The 22,509-nt window shown below is 33.3% G+C and overlaps 1 protein-coding gene across 2 annotated transcripts; it reads left to right on the top strand.

Moving 5' to 3' along the window:
• Window positions 1-6,476: 6,476 nt before the first annotated feature.
• Window positions 6,477-17,766, top strand: LOC136986738 (zinc finger protein 235-like). Of its 2 annotated transcripts, none has more exons than XM_067284343.1 (3): window positions 6,477-6,521; window positions 12,956-13,025; window positions 13,449-17,766. In XM_067284343.1, exon 3 carries the CDS (start codon window positions 13,649-13,651, stop codon window positions 15,344-15,346), a length of 1,698 nt encoding a protein of 565 aa, XP_067140444.1. In that variant the 5' UTR covers window positions 6,477-6,521; window positions 12,956-13,025; window positions 13,449-13,648; the 3' UTR covers window positions 15,347-17,766. The 2 variants fall into 2 exon arrangements, with proteins under 2 accessions (XP_067140444.1, XP_067140454.1); XM_067284353.1 differs by lacking the exon at window positions 6,477-6,521 and adding an exon at window positions 6,538-6,597.
• The last annotated feature ends 4,743 nt before the right edge of the window (window positions 17,767-22,509 follow it).

The following is a 22,509-nucleotide window of genomic DNA, read 5'->3' as shown; positions in this document are numbered from 1 at the left end:
GAGATTAAAATAAGCTAAATAAATACAAACTTTCAACGTTATTAAAACAAAATTTGAAGTAACGTTGAAACGTCTTCAGATAAAAAGCCTATTCAGCATATGCTTTCCGAAACAGTAAAAAAACAAAAAAAATCGTAGAGTGTATGGGGACAGACGTTCCTGAAGTTCGAACGTCAAATGTGGTTTTAAAAACTTCCGTTCGGAAAAATTTGAACTAAAGGATACAAGACGTACATGTGACGGACGAAAGGACGAAGGTGTGCAATCAAAACTAAATTTTTTTTTTCCACCATTTTTATCAAAAGATCTGTAGAAACCCATAAAAACGTTTTTCCCACGAACTTGCTTCCTCGTTGAGGATGACCCATCCTCGGGACGTATGCCACCAGGAACTTTTAAAAGAAATTTACGGATTGGACACCCGACCCTCATGGAAAAAACCCGAGTGAAAAAATAAAACGAACGAACGATGACGAATCCGGCAGTCGTCGTTTAGTTATCGGGACAATAATCCGGACTCTTCCCGCCATCTTCCGAACCAAGACCCTTGTGGATTTATACCAAGACCATAGTGCGGAATATCTTGTGAACTGTTCCTTCAAATCGTGATTATCCGTGGATCGTATCATCGCAAGGATACCCGACGCCGGCTCCAAGACTCTCTAAGGTATTTATCAACTCGCGAATCGTTTGTAACTCTCTCTCTCCGCGTATCAAAAAATACATCCCGTATGAGCGATGCGTCTTATTGTACTTTTGTTATACTCCCTTATTAAAATTAGCCTTGTTATTTAGCCGGTGTGTTGAGTGACTCACTTCCTCGGTTCTCCTACCTCCATCTCCACCGCGAACGTACCCGCTCGCGCAACGAAAAACCCTCTGCGTCGCGATTTCCGAGTCGTGACCGACTCGGTGGTGTCACATCCTGACGAGGGGTCAAAGAGACCCCGACCCTCCGGTCACATACAGATCGCCCAAACGTTGACAAAGGAAAATTGCAGAAAGAAATTGTTAAATATCGACGATTTTTAACAATTTCGTGGTTAGTATTATGATAAAACACATCAAAAATAAAGCGAAAAAAGCACTAACCTACAGTAAGAGCATGAGACGACTCGGGCACACCAGATCGGTGTGTAGTGAAAACATGAAACGAAACTTCGAACTTAGAGGCAAATTTTTGTCGAATTTAGCGTTGGAAGTTAGTCGTTAAAAGTACGAGGTACCACTGTGTACGAAATTCAAATATCATAGGTTGAAATATTTTTATAGATATAAAAGTTGTATTTACAAGTAATTTAAGAATAAAATTGTATAAAAAGTCGCCAAATAAGAGTTTAAATCAGTTCACAACAAATTAACACGAATTTGGTCTATCCATTCATTTGATTGTTATTAAATGAAATTTTTATGTGCGAATATGAAAAATAGTAAACAAAATTATTTAAAATTGCATACTCCACAATGATTAGTAATTTCCTTCCGGATACTTTAAATCTGAATTAAAAATATACAGAATGCAGATAATATAAAATTTCTTTTTTATTATACTGTATATTCATCTATAAATACAAATATAGCAGGTTCAAAATTTATGATTTTGACAACTTTAGATAGATTGTAAAATCAGTTCATTGGCTGATGTAAAATGAGACAGAACCATCCACCATTCGTCTTTAAATAACAAACATCAGAAGTGATTGCTATATTATATTTAAATGTCCATTTACGTGTCATCCTTCTGTCACATCCGGGATTTAACGTCACAAATCCGAGGAAAACTGTCACATTCGGGTTATTTGTCAAATTCGGGCTTACTGTCAATTCCGGGTTAAAATGTCCAATCCGGGAGTCTGTTACAAATCGATACAATTCTCTCCACTTGCTTTAAGAAGGTACAGAACTGCGCCGGAGGAGCTCTTTATCTCAAAACGTACGCCAACTTCCTTCTCGAATTACTCTGCAATATCTGAAAAATTAAATCCAATATTAAATACTTCGTCAAAGAAAGAATCGAATGAAAAGAACGTGCAATCTGCCAAAATGTTCACTTACCCAGATATTGGCTATCGTATCCCTGGTTGCAATATTGCTGAAAGTTGTTTGGATAAACGTCAGCATTGGATTCTTCGCCTCTGCCGAAACAACAGAAAGAAAGGTTCCAGCCTATCTTGGACTTTTCTTTATTTTCAGGCGGATCGCTGGACACTGCGCACTGGAAATTGGCTTTGATTTCCAGCTCGTTTTCGTACTCCACGAAAGCCTGCCTGAGTCTTGCTAGCTTGGCTTTGACCCAATGAATCTTGGGATTCTCCCGCTCTGTAGGTTCGGGAGGATGCTCTGAGGACTCTGAATAAGGCCCACTGACGCCTGGATCCTTTTGATACTCCGAGGACACTGACGGAAGTCCTCCATCTTCTGGAACCTTCGGATATTTCGAAGATTCCAGCGGAAGCCCACTGACTTCTGCTTCCGGAAGAGGATCATTAGCCTCTTCCTCTCTCTTCTCAACCTTTTCTTCACTTGGAGGTCTTCGTTCGAAAATCCTTCCAATCCATCTCCAAAATCTATTCTTTTTTTCACTCATTCTTCTGAAAAATCGCAAGAAACCTCGACAACAAAACGAAAGCGCTTCGAAATAAAAATCGAAAAACAAAGATATTGTTAGGCGCGCGTCAACAATTATATGTTGTTCATAGAAGTTAATTAATTTTAGAAATTTCGTTTTATACTTCTCAAAAGTACTTAAAAATATTTTAAATCGCCCTTTTGGTCGGTTTTTGAGTGCTATAATTTTTTCTTCCAATAATTTCAAAAACGAGAATATTTCGAGAGAAAGCCTGAAATGTTTGTACTTATTTGTGATCCTATATACAGTACTTTCATAGCTTTATGAACATAAAGCTTCATTTCAATAGCGAGGTTGAGGCCGAAGTTTTCAACGCGAAAACGTGTACGTCGGACGTTCAGCGCCGCTTTCCTGTAAGCCTAGAAGTTTGACAATGGCCTTTGGAATGTCGAGATTGATGATTCCAACTGACTTTCCAAACGCCATTGTTAGCCTACTAGGTTTACAGGAAAGCGGCGCTGAACGTCCGATGTTCACGTTTTCGCGTTGAAAACTTCGGCCTCAACCTTGCTAATATCTTTGTACGAGAAGGATATAATCGAATCTCGATACAGATACAATCTTCCTCTATATAACGCCGTTCTGCTAGAGCACCAATAAGTTCTGTTAGAGCACCAACCCTCTTTCTGCCCTGTGGGCACTAAGAGAGCCTCTCTTAGCAAGCCCGTTATGAATTCGGCCATGCCCACAATAGGGCGGTTGGGTGGCGATTGACGGGCCTAATATATCCAGATGGCCCACCCCCTGAAAAATTCTTGGGGATTTATTGACTCATCCGGATCGAACCCGGGTCCCCCAGAGCGATAGGCTGACAGCTTTATCGCTCGGCCATTCGGCCACTACCATTAAGTACTGTACTGTCAGCGGATGTTTTCAATTATAACTGATTTAGAGAAGAATTCTTCAGTATCTGAATTCGTAAATGTCCGATTTTCCATTACGAATGATAATCTTATCACCAAATCACGTTTCTTTCAAATTCCTTAACGATGTCTACACATCGTGTTATTGCATTCTAGCGACGTGTGCCTGGAATTTAGCAAATAGAAAAACATTTGTCTTCGCACATCGATCCGAATAGTTTCTAATAAACATGACAAATACAGAGCGAAGTAGAGAAGACAATTATAGGGGTAACGTCAGTAAGAGACCTCCTATTACTATGCCTAACAGGAAAATAGTTGCAAATTGAGTGCACTGTAATTTTATGTTATCTGTGATTGGTTTTTCTTTGCTTTACTTTGTTTATATGTGTGTTCATGAAGAGTTACAAAACAGTTTTTACCATTTATTATGTTTAAATTTAAAAATACAATAAATAAAAGTATTTGGAGCTTTGTTAGATTGCATGGTATTAGGTTTTAACTTATGTTTTCTTTAAAATTTGCGTTTCTTTGGAATGATAAGACAAGGAAGTGGAAGCAATTCTCATTCCACAACAGTACAGTTCTTACACCTGTACAGACTAATGGCTGTGTAGTTTGGTTCATCCTCCCAAACTAGAGCTTTGAAATTTAATCACTGCTGAATTCTCTTATTGAGTCAGAAAGATCGACAAATATGAAGAAATTCAGATACGTGTTGAGTAAAAATGGAAATTTCTCTAAAATTAACAGAGAAATTTACTCAAATCGAACTTTCTGATATTTTAATGCAAAAGATGTTTTTTGTCGCTTTTTTCCTAATACTCTGGTGTATTATGTGTCAACAAACGCTGTTACTCGGTTTGCTGCTGTTCTAGACGATTAACATTCGGAGTAGAATATCTGTTTCAAAATCACTTTGTGGGTTTACGAATTGAGAAAAAAGCGACGGATGCGTTTATAATCCAAATCCCGATATAATAGTTAATTATATTCTTTTGTTTTATGTGTGAGGTTGCAGACGAGGTCCGTAAATCACGAAATTCTTGCATTTAAATCGTAACAATAGATTATATAGAAAAGAGAGAAAGAGAAAAAAAAGAGTAACACTCTTGATCTAGATATCGCGACGCAAAATGTAAACAACGAGTGTCGAACACGTGCCGGAACACGTGCCAAAACACGTGTTAAAAACGATCCGTCTATGTCAAACGGAAGGGTAGAATTCTGACACGAAAGCTCATAAATAGGTGAAATTCTGACTCGAGCCCTCATAAATAGTCGATCTAAGAAGACAACTTCGAAAGGGGAACAGTTTAATAGATAGAAAAACATCGCGCTTGAATCGTAAAAGTTTTTAGATGACAGAAATCGCAATTAACAGGCTAAATTATGAGTTCGAGTCTTGTAAATTTATCAACAATCTCCGAACACAATGGTCAAAAAGGCGCCAGATGGACACCCCGAATCGGACATTTCCCACGACCCGGGTCGTCCCGAGTTTCGCCTAGAAACAAAGGAGAGACCAATCGGAAAATGGGAAAGGGGATGAGGGACCAATCGGAAATTGGAATAGCGAGCGAAGAACTATAAAAATCGGAATCTCCAAGGTCGGAGAGAGTCTCCTCCGCATCCCGCAAAGAGCCGTGACCGGTGTTGTGTTGTGTCGCCGCCAACAACGTAGGACGCCTCAGCACCTCTGCGAGCAGCTGTCCAGCGATCTCATCTCGTCCGCCCCGGGGCTTCGACGGAAGGGAAATCCTCGCCACTCCGAAGGACTGTAGAGAAGTGGACTGTCAATTGTGGATGTAAGCATATATGTTATCCAATAAACGGGTTTCCGTATGTAAAACACTTGTCATCATTTGCCTCCTCCGCTACACCCACATGCAAACGTCCCTTAGGTTCATCCTGACACGGGATTAACGGATCTCCCCTGTCGGCGACCTTACATATGTAAGAAGTATGAATGTATACACTGATAATCTTGTATTATAATTGGTCAAGTTTTATTTAAGTATGCTTAAAGATTGACAAATAGCTGCAATTGGACTCTGATCACCTTCACTCTTAAGTCCATTTAGTAGAATATTTTATAAATGTTTAATATATGGCGAACTCAAAAATACAATTTTAAAAACTTTTCAATTGAGCGTAGTAGGCTGCTTCTCTAATAAATTATGAAACTAAATAAAAACCTCTTAATAGGAAATTATTTTTTCATTTTTTATTCTTGCACCCTATGAGCACTAAAAAAGCCTTTACTTCCTAAAAAGGCTTTCCTATCTAAATTTACGATAAAACACGCTGTAGTATATCGTATCTAACGATACTGTATTAGAAAAATTAACTTTTTTTAATTCTCTCAACTGATTTGCATTTATCTAGTTTCTCTGTGAAATAGGTTCTCCAAAAGCACCAATGGGAACCATTTTTACTGATACAAGAACTGGACATCCCATTTCGCAGTCTACGCGCCTAATATACGGATTGTACAATCAAACGGCCAAGGGACAAATGTGGCGGCTCACCGCTCTGGGGGTCCCAAGATCAAATCCGTACGGATCGAGAAATCACAGGGGCACAAATTATTTGGGGGCCGTTCGGATACGTCGGGTCCGGTCCTTCATTACCTGGCCGCTTCATTATGGGCCTGGCCGAACCCATAATAGGCTTGATAAAAAGAACCCCTCTTAGTGTCAATAGGGAGAAAGGAGTTTTTTTTAAACTCTTTCCGCCCTGCGGGCATTAAGAGGGCGTTAAAGCAAACCCAAGGGTTCGGCAAGGCCCACAATGGGGCGATCGGTTGGTGACGGTCGGGACGTAATCTGCATTATTGTGAGTCTCTACTGGATTCATCATTGCTTATAGCTAAAATAATAATATTAATCTCTAAAAAATGTTAAAATTCAAATTAATATTGAAAATTTACACCTGTGCGAAAATCTAAAGTGATTTCGCTTGGCAGCACTGCATAATTTGAGCAGAAAGAAAATGGCGCCAGACGTTTGTCGTCAAAACAAAATTAGGTATAAATAACGAATATAAATAATTATTTTGAGAAAGCGGGGTAGAAATTTATGGATAAGAGCAAATATTTAAAGAGTAAGAAACCGTAATAATACTATCGAGATTTTTTCGTTACGAAATTATACAAGATAATATACATATATACATGTTTTATATCCTATGGCGGCATTTCCGGTCGCCATCTTATTTGTGAACGTGACGTCCATAAACAGGATGGCGACCAGCCCAGCTACAAACTGCTCGTTGCAGCAGCTGCACACATCTGTGTAGTAACTTTACAACAACAAATTCTACAGTAATGACGAAACAACATGGCATATGTACAGTTGGCTATAATCTCAGTTATTTAATGTTAATAATGTAAACGTAATCTTGTCAATTTTCTTTGATGAAAGATAATGACGTTCAACTAGAATGCAAGAGTATTCTAATACCCGATTAAGCTTAACAAGAGTAGTCATCAAACAAACGTTTACATCTTATGTATTCATTTTTTTTTTATGTAACAGATTGGAAATAACATTATAATCAAGAATTATCGATCATCACAAGCCCATCCATCCTGATAAACTGAAAAAGCACCTGAGGCTTCTGTAAATTATACTTTCAAACTGCACATTTGCTTTTTATGATGCAATCTTATTAGTGACAATTTCACTTTGAGCTTCCTGCAGTCGCTGCGGCACTGCTGAATTTAACAATGATCTGTAGCCACGCCGGCATTCAAATAAAACAAATTTTACTCGCCGTTGACATTTCTAATTTCTTTCATTTTCGTCGGTAAAGAATTAGACGAACAGGGTTCGACTGATTGTTTTGTAAATTTAACTTTTTTGATAGATATTTTTTTGTTTTCTTAACACTCCTGTCAACAAGCTTCCTCTTATAATGTTCAGATTTCTTGAGGTAATTTTCAGGGCTGAAGAAACTCAAAACTCAAAAAGTCAGTGTACCGGTACTGCTACCTATTCGCTATGCTTTGCATCGTTGAGGTTTGCTACCGCTTGCCTTGACCAATAGTTGTGCACTTTGGTGCAAGTGATAGTGAGCAACTTGGTGCCCAAGGTGGAAACAAACTTCACACTCCCTAAAACTATATAACATCAAGTACTCTGTAAACAATTAAGTTGGCTACTCGAAACCAACATAGTTGTGTATGCTAAATAATTAAATGTGATAGTCTTAACTGCATGATGTAATTTTGGGGGGCTATAACATACTATCTAAAATGTGAAATAGTTTGAACTTAATTTAGAAACCAGGATACATCATGTAATAGTGTTAGATGATTGCAACATTTATTCTAACTATTCTAAGACTTATGTTTAATATTAATTTGAATAATAACATTTATATACACATACAATAAAATGTATGTATATATATGGTAAAAAAAAATGAGTTTGTTTTCTTTTTAATGTACATGTCTCTTTGCCTCAGTATATTAAGTTTGATATGGTTTTAGAGCCATAATACAAATAATAATGAACAATCAGATGAGGCATTTCAAAATGTTTTGAAGAAAATGATATAATGTGATTACATTTCAGTCAAAAAATAAATGAATGGAATTGTGTACATTTATCATTATCACTTTTTTTGAGTTTTCAATAAAAATAAAAATTATGTGCACTTACATAATGTGTTATTTTTAAGGAAATTTTTAGTATATTAATTTTTTTAAAATGACACTCCATGAATAAGTATTCTGGTTCATATAGTAAGATATATTTAACAAGTAAAACTTCAGTATGTATTTGAACATTAAACAAGAAATTATTTATTGTGACATTGTCACAATGCCAGGCTGCAATTTCTAATTTATTTAATTTAAAATATATGTTTGCCACCTCAAATTAGTAATGTCTTGCTCCTGTACATCATACTTCTCCTGTTAGCAAAAGAGTCACGCTCATCATTAACATCTTTCAGGGGAAAATTTTTGAATTAAAATATCATGACTTCTGATTTGCATCGGAAGTTCTTATAACTCATCATAGACTGCATAACTTATCAATACAACTTCTTATGTAGTTAATCAGAGCTTCCTGCCTTAAGGTTTCCATATCTGGTTTTGTCTTTCATCTATCTAACTCTGTTCTTGAGATTAAGGACAACCTTTTTAACTGATGCAACTCTGAAATATAATGGTGCTGTTTGTCAGTTAAAAAGATAGTAAATTAAAAACCAGCTGAGAAGGACAACTTTGTTTTTTGTTGCTGAAATGCATACTGAAGTTTTAATTGTTGAATGAACATAGGCTAATATGACGAGTCAATTGTTAGTTGTGTTTGAACCAAATGTTTAATTAAGTATTGGTGTACAGGCATCCCTTCACTATAGTGGTTAATTAATCCCTCAATGCAACTGCATATATTAAAATCATGTTAATCAAATACAGTATATATGTTAAGTAAAGACAGCCACATTAATTAAAACTTTTTCTGCATGTATAAAGGTATTGTTACAATTAATTTTGCATGTTAATCAAATCTCGCATTAAGCAAGGGATACCTGTATTTACATTTCAAATAGAAGTTACTTTTAGTTAATTTGTATATATTTTTATACATACACAAATTACCTAAAAGTAACCTCTACCATAGTTCAGTTAGTATCATTACTTGAAATTTTTCATTTCATTTTGAATTTTTATTTTAAAATGTGAATTATTCTGAGCCTTGTTTTTTAAACAATGGAAATTTAGGAAAATATTAAAACACCACACACAACATCTTTTCTGTTCCAAAATTTTTGAACGTTTTTTAATTAGATGTACAGAATAAAAACAAATACAGTCCCACCTTAGAGTCAATATACCGGTTCCTCAACTACCAATAGCTCTAATGCTATGAAAGTAGTTTAATAAATATCTGTTAATTATAAAGCTGGAACTATATTCTAAATACAGATAGGCCTCCTACAACGTGGTAGATACATTCCTTGAAATTACCACGTTGTGGGAAATCACGTTATAGGAGACACCAACTTAATACAAAAACTGGTATTCAGTTCTAAAAAGAGAAAAACTGCCTTTTATGGTGTAACATTTTCATCATTTTTTAAATTTATGTACATAAAAAGCTTAAATAAAATTCAACATCTTATAAAAACTAAAAAGATTATGATTTCAAGTCAAAATCAAAAAGAAACAATGCTATGCTCACAAATTCAGTCCTCATTCTCACTTATTATAGTTGTTCGAGAATGTTTGACTGGCCTTATTTCAAGATCTGAGCTTGTTTCATCAAGTTCCACTGCACTTATGTGATTCGTCGCGATTTTTCTGTTATGTGAAAGATAATTCGTATCTAAATACCCTAAACTGCGTTGTAAGAAAATTTCCGTGTTTTTCTAACCCCGTAAAGGTACCACGTTGTAGGAGGCCTATCTGTACTAAAATTCACACCTTCCTTTCATTTTCCATCAATATACTGATTAAAAAATATTTCTGCCACTTTGAGCATTGCAATGCTTTGCAGCATAAGTTTTGTTTGAGCACAGCCATAGTCAACCATAAACATTTGAAATTCTTTTAATACATGAAATTTTCTTGTTTTTAACCCAGATATTTCTTTTGTCCTTTTTAAAGGACTGCTTACAAATACTATCTAATTCAGTTTTAAACAGTATTTATTTATAAATGATGCTAATATTTATAATTCTATTAACTGTCATTTTTGCAATTTTAGAGTTTAAATTGATTAAATAGTTGTTTTTTGTTCACAATTTGTTTTCATTTTTAAATATTTTTGGGAGTTTTCATGAAAGGTAAGAAAAGGTGGTCAAAAAATTATAGTTAGGTCTGACCATAACATTATTAATGTGGAATGCCTTCAGGATTCCTGAGAACTCTCTGGATCAGGAAGAAAAGAGGCTGATAAGAATTATATAAATTTAATTGTTGAAATTTATAGAAATGTTAAACTAAATGTTAAGGTAGGATAGATTTAAAGTGTTATAAAAAAAGGAGATTCAGGATGGCTTTGTTGTTTAGCAAAGTTAAGTGCCCTTATAAATATATATATATATATATATATATTATTTTTTTTAAATTAATAAATATCTGTGAAGTAAATAAAATTAATAAATATTAGGTGAATTATTGTAGTTTGCAGTGAGAAAGAGAGGACCTCAAATTAGTACTGTAGTGTCTTGCCCCTGTACGACATACTTTTCATATTAGCAATAGAGTTGTGCCAGTCATCTATCTAACTCCTTTCAGGGGAAAATAATTTTAATTGAAATAACTTGACTTCCAATGCAATTTGGAAGTTCGTTACAAGGCTCCTGTCCCTATGCTTTGTGTATATGGTTTTGACTTTCATCTATCTAACACCATTCTCGAGATTAAGGAAGGACATATGAACAACAGTGGGAATTTATAGGCCTACAATTTTTTCAAATTGCAGAATAATAGATACTGTTGGAATATTAATATTGTTTACACATTAGGTCCCCAATTATCCAATGTAATATGGACTGATGCAACTTCAGCTGAGCCAAAACCCAGATTAAACAAATAGTCATGGCTATTTCAGATATACAAATATAAAAGATTTATATTGTACAGTGAATGATTAGTTAACGAACATAATCTGTTCCAAGACCATATTCACTACTCAGATTGTTCATTAACCGATTATCAATTTACCTTTATCAAGTGGTAGTCTCTTTAATCTGATTAACGGTAGACTGTCTCACAGCTAAACAGGTTTAATAACTCTTTTATTGGCTTTTTACATATGCATTTCGGATCAGTGTTGTAATTCCTGATCCCTCCTCAGTGCTTTAAGTTCTTCATATACTCCCAAACACCCTGAGGAGGGATCAGGAATGACAACACTGATCCAAAATGCATATGTAAAAAGCCAATAAAAGAGTTATTAAACCTGTTTAGCTGTGAGACAGTCTACCGTTAATCGGATTAAAGAGACTACCACTTGATAAACATAAAATACAGCTACTAAAGAAAATTTAATATCAATTTACCGTAGATTTTTTATGGTAATTTGATTAATTTGTTCTGGAGACCCCGAAAAATAAATAAAAAAATATATACTTTCTTACAACATTTATTTACATGCAATATCAAACTAAAAGCAATCTCTCCATTTTTTTTTCTATTAGATGTGATTTTCTTTATTATTTTTTCTGCTTGAGTCTTTTTGATTATACCTTTGGCTCACCAGTGACCAAGCGTTCTCTGTACCCTGAACTGGCAGTTTGGTCGTGGGTTCATGCCTCGCTAAGACAGGCTGGCCACATGGAGTTTTCCGGGTTTTCTCCATGTCTGTAACACCTAAATAGGGCCAGTTTCCCTTAAAAAGACCTCCCAGAAGGCATCCTGCCTAGGCAGATCCCCAAGTGTTGCATTGCCATAACTAAACAAACAAACAAACGATTATACCTTTTTTAGCTAGATTGTGCTTACTGTAGACCTGTTGAAGACCTGCCTGGCAACATCAGACATCTTTCTACTCTATGTTGGCTATTATCTATTGCTTAGTTTCAATAGTGAACACAGTTCTTGACACTTTACTCTTTTTAGGCCCCATAATATCATTTTTCTTAAATAAAAAGTTCAGAAAAGCATAGAAAAATTCAGAGAACAGAAATTAACTAGTGCAAAAAAGGTTATGTATACAACTAGAGTCTTGTTCCATAAACCATTCATAGATACCATTAAAATATAGTTTTACAAATATTAAACACAGTGTTGCTTCTTGTTTTTGTTTTGTGAGGTGTTTGTTATTCAAACATAAAAATCTTTCACGAAAGTGTTCGTTGTCCAATTTGTTCACAGTCCAAACTGTTTGTTGACCGATCACCCATTGTATATCATTTATCAGTTTCTTTTTTACATGTTAGTGAATTTAATCATATATAAAAAATATAATTTTTACATCATTTATTATACAGCTAATGTAAGTACAATAGGTTTAAGAATAAAAATATAAATTGTTATAGTTATATTTTATTAGAATTTGTTTCACATTGAAGTTAATTGGTAAAATGTAACAGAAAGAAATAATTTTGTAAAACATGTTACTGTTTTGAACTGGTTTTATGAATTACAGTAAGAAAAGTAGTATATTAACTTGTAGGTTTGCCTTTGATAATCAGAGTTCTACTGTATTTTTAAATACAGTAATTATCATAAAGTTTGTGTCTGCATTTCATTTAATGCTATAATTTTTAACATGTCTTTTCACACCATCAATCCAACATGTGTCTTTAGACATCAATTATTTTAATTGTTATTTGCTTTTAATTTATTAGTTTAAATTGGTGGTATTTCTTACTTCAGTAATACTCTAGCTATTACTAGGAGGCAGGCAAAAAATATAAATGAGTTATGCATTAATTAATAATAATTAACAAATCTTTATGTTATTTATTTTTAAATTGTTTTAACATGTTTTCTTGACAGATTCAACAAAACCAGACTTTTCATTAATTGAACTTTACTTAATGTCAATCAGTTATTGTCATCAATATAGGTGAGTACATATGATTACAAGTGGATTATATTGTATTTCATTAATGATTTTAATGCTAATATGTCATTTTTTCAAATAAGTGTAATTAAATATTATTTATAATATTTTTTTCTTTAATAATCTAAATTTAAAATATACATCAAATTAATTTTTTTCTTATGAATAGATTCAATAACAAACTTTAATAGTCTATCCTATGATATATTTTACTTACTGGAACAAATGTTTTTGGAAATCATTTGTGGCTTTGTAATGAAACATGAAGAAAATAGATGACTACTTAAAAATACATTCAATTAAATAAATATTAGGATAAAAGAAAAATTTTGTTATTGATATATCAGAATTTTTTTAATTGATTTTTTTTTCTAAATCATGTATTATCTGCTTTCAAGTAATTGGATTAATATTTATATTTCATAGGAAAGAAAATGATATTTCAGCTCATAAGAGTAGTCTACAATTTTATAACATGTAATTAAGGAAATTATACAAACAGTGACTATTAATTACAAACAGCAGATCATAATCATTGATTTACATTGATTAAAATAAGAGAGACAAGTGGATTAAAATGTTAAAATAATTTTTGGGGGAAAAAAGGGGAAAAGAAAAATTCTAATATGGAAGGTAGCAATGTCAATGAAATAAAGTTGGAAAATCCAGATGAAACATGTGAAAATTTGGTCACTTTAAACAATGAAACAGCTGTAGAATGCAGTGATAATATAATTTTTGAACAAGATAGTCCTGAAGAAAACTTTGATGGAGTTATTAAAACAGAAGAAATTAGCATTATATACAAATGCTGTGGAAAAGAATTCACAAAGTATACTGGATATAAGATTCATCAGAGAAAAATACACACTAAACAAAATGCATTTCCATGCAACTTATGTAATAAGTTATTTATGAATAGAATACAATTAAAACTGCATTTAAAGAATCATACAGAAAAGGAATCTGAAACATGTAATATATTTAATACAGAAAATGAAACAAAAAATAATTTAAAAACTAACACAGACATAAATGATGTTGAAATATCTTATGTTTGTGATTATTGTAGAAAAGAATTTCAAAGGAAATGTAATTTACAAACACACATTCTTGTACATACAGGTGAAAGACCATACTTTTGCAATATTTGCAAGAAAGGATTCATAACCAGTAGCAAGTTAAAATCGCATGTGAGAATTCATACAGGTATTAGTCCGTATGTTTGTGATTTTTGTGGTAAAATGTGTATTGCAAATAGTGATTTTAAAGCCCATGTTAGAATTCATACTGGAGAGAAACCATATTTGTGTAAAACATGTGGCAAAGGATTTAGGAGGAGCTGTGATTTGCAAACACATGACAGGGTTCATACAGGAGAAAAACCATATGTTTGTGAATTATGTCATAAATCATTTATAAATAGCAGTAAATTGAAAGCACATGCAAATCTTCACTCTAGTGAAGCACAACATGTATGTGATATATGTGAAAAGGTCTGTACTACTGGAAATGATCTTAAAACACATCACAGGATACATACGGGAGAGAAACCATATCTGTGTAAAACATGTGGCAAAGGATTTAGGAGGAGCTGTGATCTGCAAACACATGACAGGGTTCATACAGGAGAAAAACCTTATGTTTGTGAATTATGTCATAAATCATTTATAAATAGCAGTAAATTGAAAGCACATGCTAGAATTCACACTGGTGAAACACCATACGTGTGTGATGTATGTGGAAAAGTGTGTACTACAGGAAATGATCTTAAAACACATCACAGGATACATACAGGAGAAAAACCATATCTGTGTAAAACATGTGGCAAAGGATTTAGGAGGAGTTGTGATTTGCAAACACATGACAGGGTTCATACAGGAGAAAAACCTTATGTTTGTGAATTATGTCATAAATCATTTATAAATAGCAGTAAATTGAAAGCACATGCAAGACTTCACTCTGGTGATACACCGTACGTGTGTGATGTATGTGGAAAAGTGTGTACTACAGGAAATGATCTTAAAACACATCATAGGATACATACTGGTGAGAAACCATTCATATGTGATTCTTGTGGGAAAGCCTTTAGAAGAAGCTGTGATCTGTCTACTCATCTAAGAATTCATACTGGAAATAGACCTCATGTATGCACATTTTGTGGTAAAGGATTTATAAATAATAGTAAGTTGTTGATACATCAGAGAACACATACTGGAGAAATGCCTTTTGTTTGTGATTTATGTGGTAAGAAATGCATCTCAAATCGCAGTTTGAAAATTCATCAGAAAACGCATACAGGAAAAAAAAACATTCTTACATGATATATGTCATAAAGGATTTATTAATAGTACTAAATTAATATCCTTAAAGAACTGTTACTGGAGTAAGACCTTATACCTGTGATTCATTAGGTAAAAGTTTTATTCATATTAATAATATGAAAATTCAAAATAAAAGGATTCACACTGCAGAAAGACCATACATATGTGATACTGTTTTTTAAATATTGAATCAATATACTTAAAAAGATATATAAATATATCTAATTATCTAACATAGTGATGGCAATTTTTCAAGTAATTACTAATTCTATACTTTATAAACAGCATATTAATTAATTAGTATAGTTCAATATCGATTGTATTCGAATTGATCATGCAGTAGACCTAAACATAACACAAAAATAAAATGAAAAACCCGCACATACGTAATTTGTTATTTACCATACAGAACCTGCTTAACCTTATATACTGTGAAAGGATTCTTTAAAAGTGAAGTTGCAGAAGCACTATTAGGACCTCATATTGAAAAACAAAAAACTGGTAAACAAAGCTAATAGTAAGCAACTAATTTAGGAGAATGACCCAGAAAATACAAACTGGTAACACTTCTATAGAACTACTCATAAACATTGTTTTATTTCCTTAAAAAAAAAGGCAATATTGAACTTACAGTAGTTGCAAAAATCATGTATGCAATGAATATTCATATTGTTTATGCATAAATTGTCCAAGTAGTAGTTTTTTGTTTTGTTTTTTGTAGCTTAGAATAATAAATAAAAATCAGTCTATTCAAGTTTGTGTTTATAAACATAACCAGTAACAAAAAGAATAAAATTGCAGTCAAATATGTTTTTTAAATTAGAAGTATTGAAAAAAAGCTACATTGAGCTGTACACATTTAGAGTATTATATCTTAATTACATGTAAAGAATAAATAAACTTTAAGTCAATATTTCCAGTCACTTTCTTCAATGCTGTGTAAAAATAGTAATTGTTATATAAGCTCAGATTTCAGTTGGCTTTGTTTTCCTTGATAATATTTCCAGCCTTTGAGAATAGACATCCACATGAAACAGAACTTGTAATAAGCAATTATTTATTGTGACATTGTCACAATGCACTTTAGTTTAGTAGTGTCTTGCCCTGTATATCATACTTTTCCTGTTAACAATGAAGTTATGCCAAGTCATCTATTTAACTCCAATCAGGAGAAAAATTTTGAATTGAAGTAATGTGACTTCTGGCCCAAAGCAGAGATTCGTATATAGTTAATTAGGCTCGGCCCTCCTGCCCTAAGCTTTCTCTGTCTGGTCTTGACTTTCGTCTATTTAACACCGTTCTCGAGATTAAGGATGGACAACAGTGGGAATTTATAGGTCTACAATTTTTTCAACTGCAGCCCAATAACTGTCAGATATGTTCCAGGAACTGTTGTTAAATTTGGATATATTTGTTTTACATTCATTCAATATTTGTATGGATCAGCATTTCTATGGGATAGAGGTATCTGCAGATAATTATGAAGTTCATATTCAAGTGTGATTAGATGAAGATCCAGCACCATTCTTGGAGGCTTTGTGAAGTAGTTCTTTGTGAATATTCCACAGACTATTTTGGTGAGTTGTGTTGCTATCATTAGATATGAATGTATGCTCTTCAATATTGCTTCCACTAAGATATATTTGTTCATGTTGAATTAACTGCAAAGCTTTTGCTAGAGATAAAGCATACACTTTCAAGGTGAAACGTTCCTGCATTGTTACTAGATGTCTAAAAATATTCTGCTCTAATTATCAAAATATATAGTGCAAAAGTAGCCCAAATTTATAATCAAACATTAATGCAAAATACAAATATACTGTTATTAGTAATTTGTTATGTGGCTAATTTAAAATGCCTGAAACTACTAGTGGTGGTGGTGGTGTGGCATTTGCCCCTAATTGGCAGCAACCTTTGGCAAAAAAAATTTGTGGTAGCATGCAAAACTAAGGGTGCATCTGTATGCTTTATATGAAAAACATCGTGATAAATGTCAATTGTAACACAATTTCCAAAGGAACATACTCGATCTTAGCGATTAATCTGCATTATAAAAATATTGGTTAATGCAATTATTTAAATCATGATTTATCGATATTTGCCAATTATAAATAATCAATTGCCATCACTAATCTAACGTATGGTAGCTATTAAATCATTTTAAAATTATTAAGGAGGCATCTTTTAGAATGGACAATAAGACTTATATCCAATTCAGTTTTTGTTGCAAAGAAATTATATACAGTATATGTATATATAAAATAAAAACATTGTTTATTTTTCTTTGTCAAAATGTAATTAATAAATAATTTTTATAATGTAGTAACTAATGAGAAGTAAATATTTATTATTCTACCTCATTTCAACAAACAACATGTATTTTTATTGCAAAAGCTATTGAAATAAATGATCTTAAACCACGTGTATCAACATTTACTTGGTAACAAACCACACTGTTAAACTACTACTACTATACTACTATGATAAAACCTGTGTAAACCAAAATCACACAATTCTGAATATTTTTTCCACTTTAAGCAGGTTTCTGTTTTGGACAGGTCTTAATGTATAGTCTTTCCAACAATAATAGAACATACAGTGATTGCCTAGAAACACTATTATTTTCATGTACTAAAAAATTTTATTAAAGTTACATTTTATAACAACAGTTATTGCACAAGTTTGGAGAAAAACTTTAAAAAAACACTTCTGGACTGTCCAGGTAAAATGTATTTCGATTTTAAAGTTAAATTCATGCCATTTTTTTAGGAAAATAAAGGATATTAAGAGAAGGAAATGATATTAAGGAATTTTTCACTTTTTGTAAAATTAAACAAATCTCAAAAGTTATCGAAGAAAATAAAATGCTTCTCAATTGTATTAGAGAAAATGACTAACACTCTACAGATTAACTTGTACAGTTTTTGTAAGTAGAATCTCATTAATACAGAAAAAGAAATTTATATCTTTAAGAATTAAAATATTTGCTAGATTTGAGATGTCAACAATACGATTTTCGTAATTGTCGAGAAATTGGTTTGTTGAAGCTTTGCGATTTTGTTCGACTTATTCGAAGGAAATGGATAATTACATTGTTTTTATTCTCATCTGCATATTTTTTCGAATCGATGCAAAGAAAATATTTCTCACCGGTCATGACGAATTATACCCAGCGGACGAACTGGAACGTGAAAAATTGTCGGTTCGATCTGAGCAACGAAAGGAAAACAAAAATTCCAACGAAGGCAGTCAAGTTTTCTTACCTGAACATAGCATAAAGACCGAAGAGGAACGAAAAGATAGAATGCCAAATCTTTACTTAAGAAAGGAGTTCCTTCCTCAATTGTAAGCTCCAAATGAGAACGAATTGAATATTAAAACGAAACAATACAGTATAAAGAAGCAAGACGATGCTAAAGTACTTCACGTGATTAAAAACATTCAATCCATTGATGACTTAATAAAGAACGTGCGTAAGAACTTTATAAGCCATAGACAGAAACTTTATTCGACACACAAGTCTGTCAGAAGATATAAAGGAAGAAGTCAAAAGCACGTCGATGGATATTTTCGTGCAGTAAACAGCACTATAAACAACAACAGTCAGCAAGAATCTAATAAACACCAACAACAATCCCGTGGCAACATCTATCATATATTATTCTATGTTGGAATCATGGTAGCAATTTTAACAATATGCGCCTTCGTGTACATTACAATGAAATTTATTAACAACCCAGACGCCTGTTTTTATTCAAAAAAAGAGACGAGAACAGAAGTAAAACTAATAAAACTTTACGATTTAACCTCTCCAATCTGTTACGACAAGAATCTAAAAAAAAAAAAAAAAGCCACAGATGAGTCACTATCATCTTCGACCGATTATTTGAAAGAGGACATTGCTGATGATTCCAGGAAGATAAGCTTTTCTCCGGATAACGCAAATTATACATCGATTGAAGTAACTTCTTTGATGAATGAACTTTATAATGTCTTAATCAAGATGGACAATGAAGGGTTTTTCAGAGAAAATTCTGTGAAGAACTCGAATTATAACAACGAAATTAACAGAAATCCCGATAAGTTTGAATCGGAGACAGTTCAAGCTGCCCCATCACAGAAGTGTTTATCTGAAGAAGAATTCGAAACAACTGATCCATTTATAGATCAGTACTCGGAAGAGGGGGATGTTTCTCCAGTGTAGTTTACTAAAATTCTTGTGCTGAACAAGAATTGTTCTTTTGCTTTATTTACTTTTGTATTATTCATCGTTTAAATAATACATACTATTTTAAAATATTACCTACAACTTTCAGTAGTATTTGGCTGATTTTATTTATTTATTTATTTTTTCGTTAATTCTGCGCACACACTTAATATATGCCGAATTATTTACACTAGAAGCAGGGACGAATTTAAGTTTATCGAGGCCTAGGGCTTAAAGTCCAATGGGGCCCCATTTTTTGTTAGATTAAGAATCTTTAAATTGGGGTTTAAAATTCATTTTAATGACATCAGAATCAGAGTTGAAATATATTTCTTTATGAAATTAATGGAATTAATAAAAACGTATTAAAAATTTATGATGATAATTCAATTTTTCTGGGCCCTTGACACTTGGGAGCCTAGGGCTTAAGCCCTATTAATCCTTATGTAGATCCGTCCCTAACTAGAAAAATTAGTTTATGCATTATATCTATTAACAATTTCCCTATTACTATTGTATTAGGAAGAGACGAGGTCCTGTAATATTTGTTTCTTTTTACTTTCCCAGCTGTTATATATAACAGAAGGAATCTATAGCGATCGATCAAGAAATAACCCCCCCAGAAGATTTTTACATTATTAGAATAAGGGGATTTTGAAACGTTGAAAAATATAAAAAATTGGGGTTTTTCTCTATGTATGGATGTTCAGTGTGGGGGGCATCATTTTGTTCACCCTGTTTGAAATTTAATATCTCCTGTGCTTTTTATCGAAAATTTCTGAAATTTTGCAGGGAGGTTTGTGTATTAGAGAGATTGATGCTGTTAAATTTTAGCGGTTAACTGTCTACAGGGTGGAGAGATAAAGGGGGTCGTGTGTCATATCTGAAATAGGGTCGCACTTATTAATTACGACTTTACTAGTTAGTACCATTTACAAATGTTTAATTATTATTATTATAAAACCCATTCCTACCCCGAGATTAAGTTTATTGCCATTTCATAACAGTTAAAAATATAAATCGAAAAATAAAAATGATAACAGATGCCGCCATCAAATGTTGCTGGAAAAGTTAAGCAACTCGTTGCTGGATTTTTAAGGATTTTTACGCTGATGTTAAAAACATGTTTATGAAAAGGCTCGCGGATCTCATTTTAATATAATTTTATTTTCCATGCAATATTTTCACTACTGAATTCCGTGTTTTTCAAATCATATTTTGTTGATTTTTGTTTCATTATGAATATTTGCTTATTTCATTCCTCATAACTGTTAATTATAATTAGAAAATAATCCAAAAATGCGTCATTTTAATATTTTGATAAATATCGAATCTTTAAACAGTTAATATAAAATATAATAAATTTTATTAAATATAAAAATTTATATACAATCGTCGGACTTATTAATGTGTTCAATATGTGTTCAGACCAAAATTCCACGTACAAATGTAATTGTTGAAGCAATTATAATTCTGGTCTGAACACATATCGACTGCAAGGTGTGTTTGGTTAAAGTTCAACGTGGAAATGTTTTGCATTATTCTGTGGAGAAATGTTTTACTAGTAGAACATCGGTCGAAATATTATAAGTTGCCTTGGCCAGTTATAGTCGTTTAAACAGATTTTAATTAAACACGAGAACACTGATGTTTTGTTGTCACTTTAATCGAAGTGCAAGAACGAATCTGGAATGATGTAGAAGTATCTGTCTACAAATTGCGATGGAAAGTCAAGTCCAGTTGATTAAGTCGTAGCCGGGTGAACGTGTCATATTCGGGTGAAAGGCCACTTCGGGGTGGCTGTGTCACATTCGATGGAAAGTCAAAATCCGTGCAAGAAGGCCTCGGCAGAGAAGAGGTTCGTGTTTTCCAGCAGCGAAGAAACCTTTTCCACCAAGGCCTTTTACGCTCGACGGATTCTTCCTCCGTTTCTTCGGACTCCTTTCTCTCCAGTCCGGTTTCACGTGACCGTATTTCCACCGTCTATTCCGGAACTTTGGGGTATCGCCGCTCCAGATAATGGACGATAGACGAGGCGCTGTCGTCCGGAGTTATTAGCAAGGTTGAGGCGGAAGTTTTCAACGTGAAAACGTGTACGTCGGGACGTTCAGCGCCGCTTTCCTGTAAGCCTAGAAGTTTGGCAATGGCGTTTGGAACGTCAGTGGAATCATGCTCGACGTTCCAAACGCCATTGTCAAACTTCTAGGCTTACAGGAATGTTCTAGGCGGCGTTGAATGTCCGACGTACACGTTTTCACGTTAAAAATTTCGGCCTCAACCTCGTTATTATAATAACCACCCGTTTGACGTCGGGTGTATACGACTCCTCCGCATCTTTCAGAAGCATCTGTATTACATGAGGCGCCATCCTCGAGCTCGGCATGGCCAGAGGTATGCCAATCGTTGAATTCTTAGAAATTGTCCATTCTGCAAAGAGAAATGAGCCAATGTCGTAAAAATAGAACTTGCATTAAGAAATATTCCTATTCTAATGTAAATTGTAAATTTTTAATGAAAAATGATTGTTTTAATTCTTTCAAACTCAGAAATGAATGTTATAATAAAACCTCTATTATATATAATGATTTTAATGTTTTCGACGATTTTTAAGTAATGTTCGATAGAGAAATTAGTTCATAAAAAATTGTACTATTCCGTTGACTGCCGTAACACAAAAATCTGTGAAGAGAGGAAACGAGAAGACGAATGAACTCGAATTATTCTAATTAAGTAAGATTCAGACGGGATATTAATGTACAGTACATACGCATGTAATATATAAACTATAGCGGAAATAACAGATTTAAAGTCGGATATTTATTAATTTTCATTTTGCTTTAACAATTTCATTGGAAAATTAACGATAAAAAGACTATTTTGGGGAAGCCGATTCAAAGGAAAAGATCCGATTCCTCTGAAGATAACCGATCAATTGTTTTAAAAACCACCGCCGCTA

This window comes from Centruroides vittatus, unplaced genomic scaffold (assembly GCF_030686945.1).
Source record: "Centruroides vittatus isolate TY-2023 unplaced genomic scaffold, ASM3068694v2 contig_1215, whole genome shotgun sequence".
NCBI lineage: Eukaryota > Metazoa > Arthropoda > Arachnida > Scorpiones > Buthidae > Centruroides > Centruroides vittatus.
This window is presented reverse-complemented; position numbering and strand designations above follow the sequence as displayed.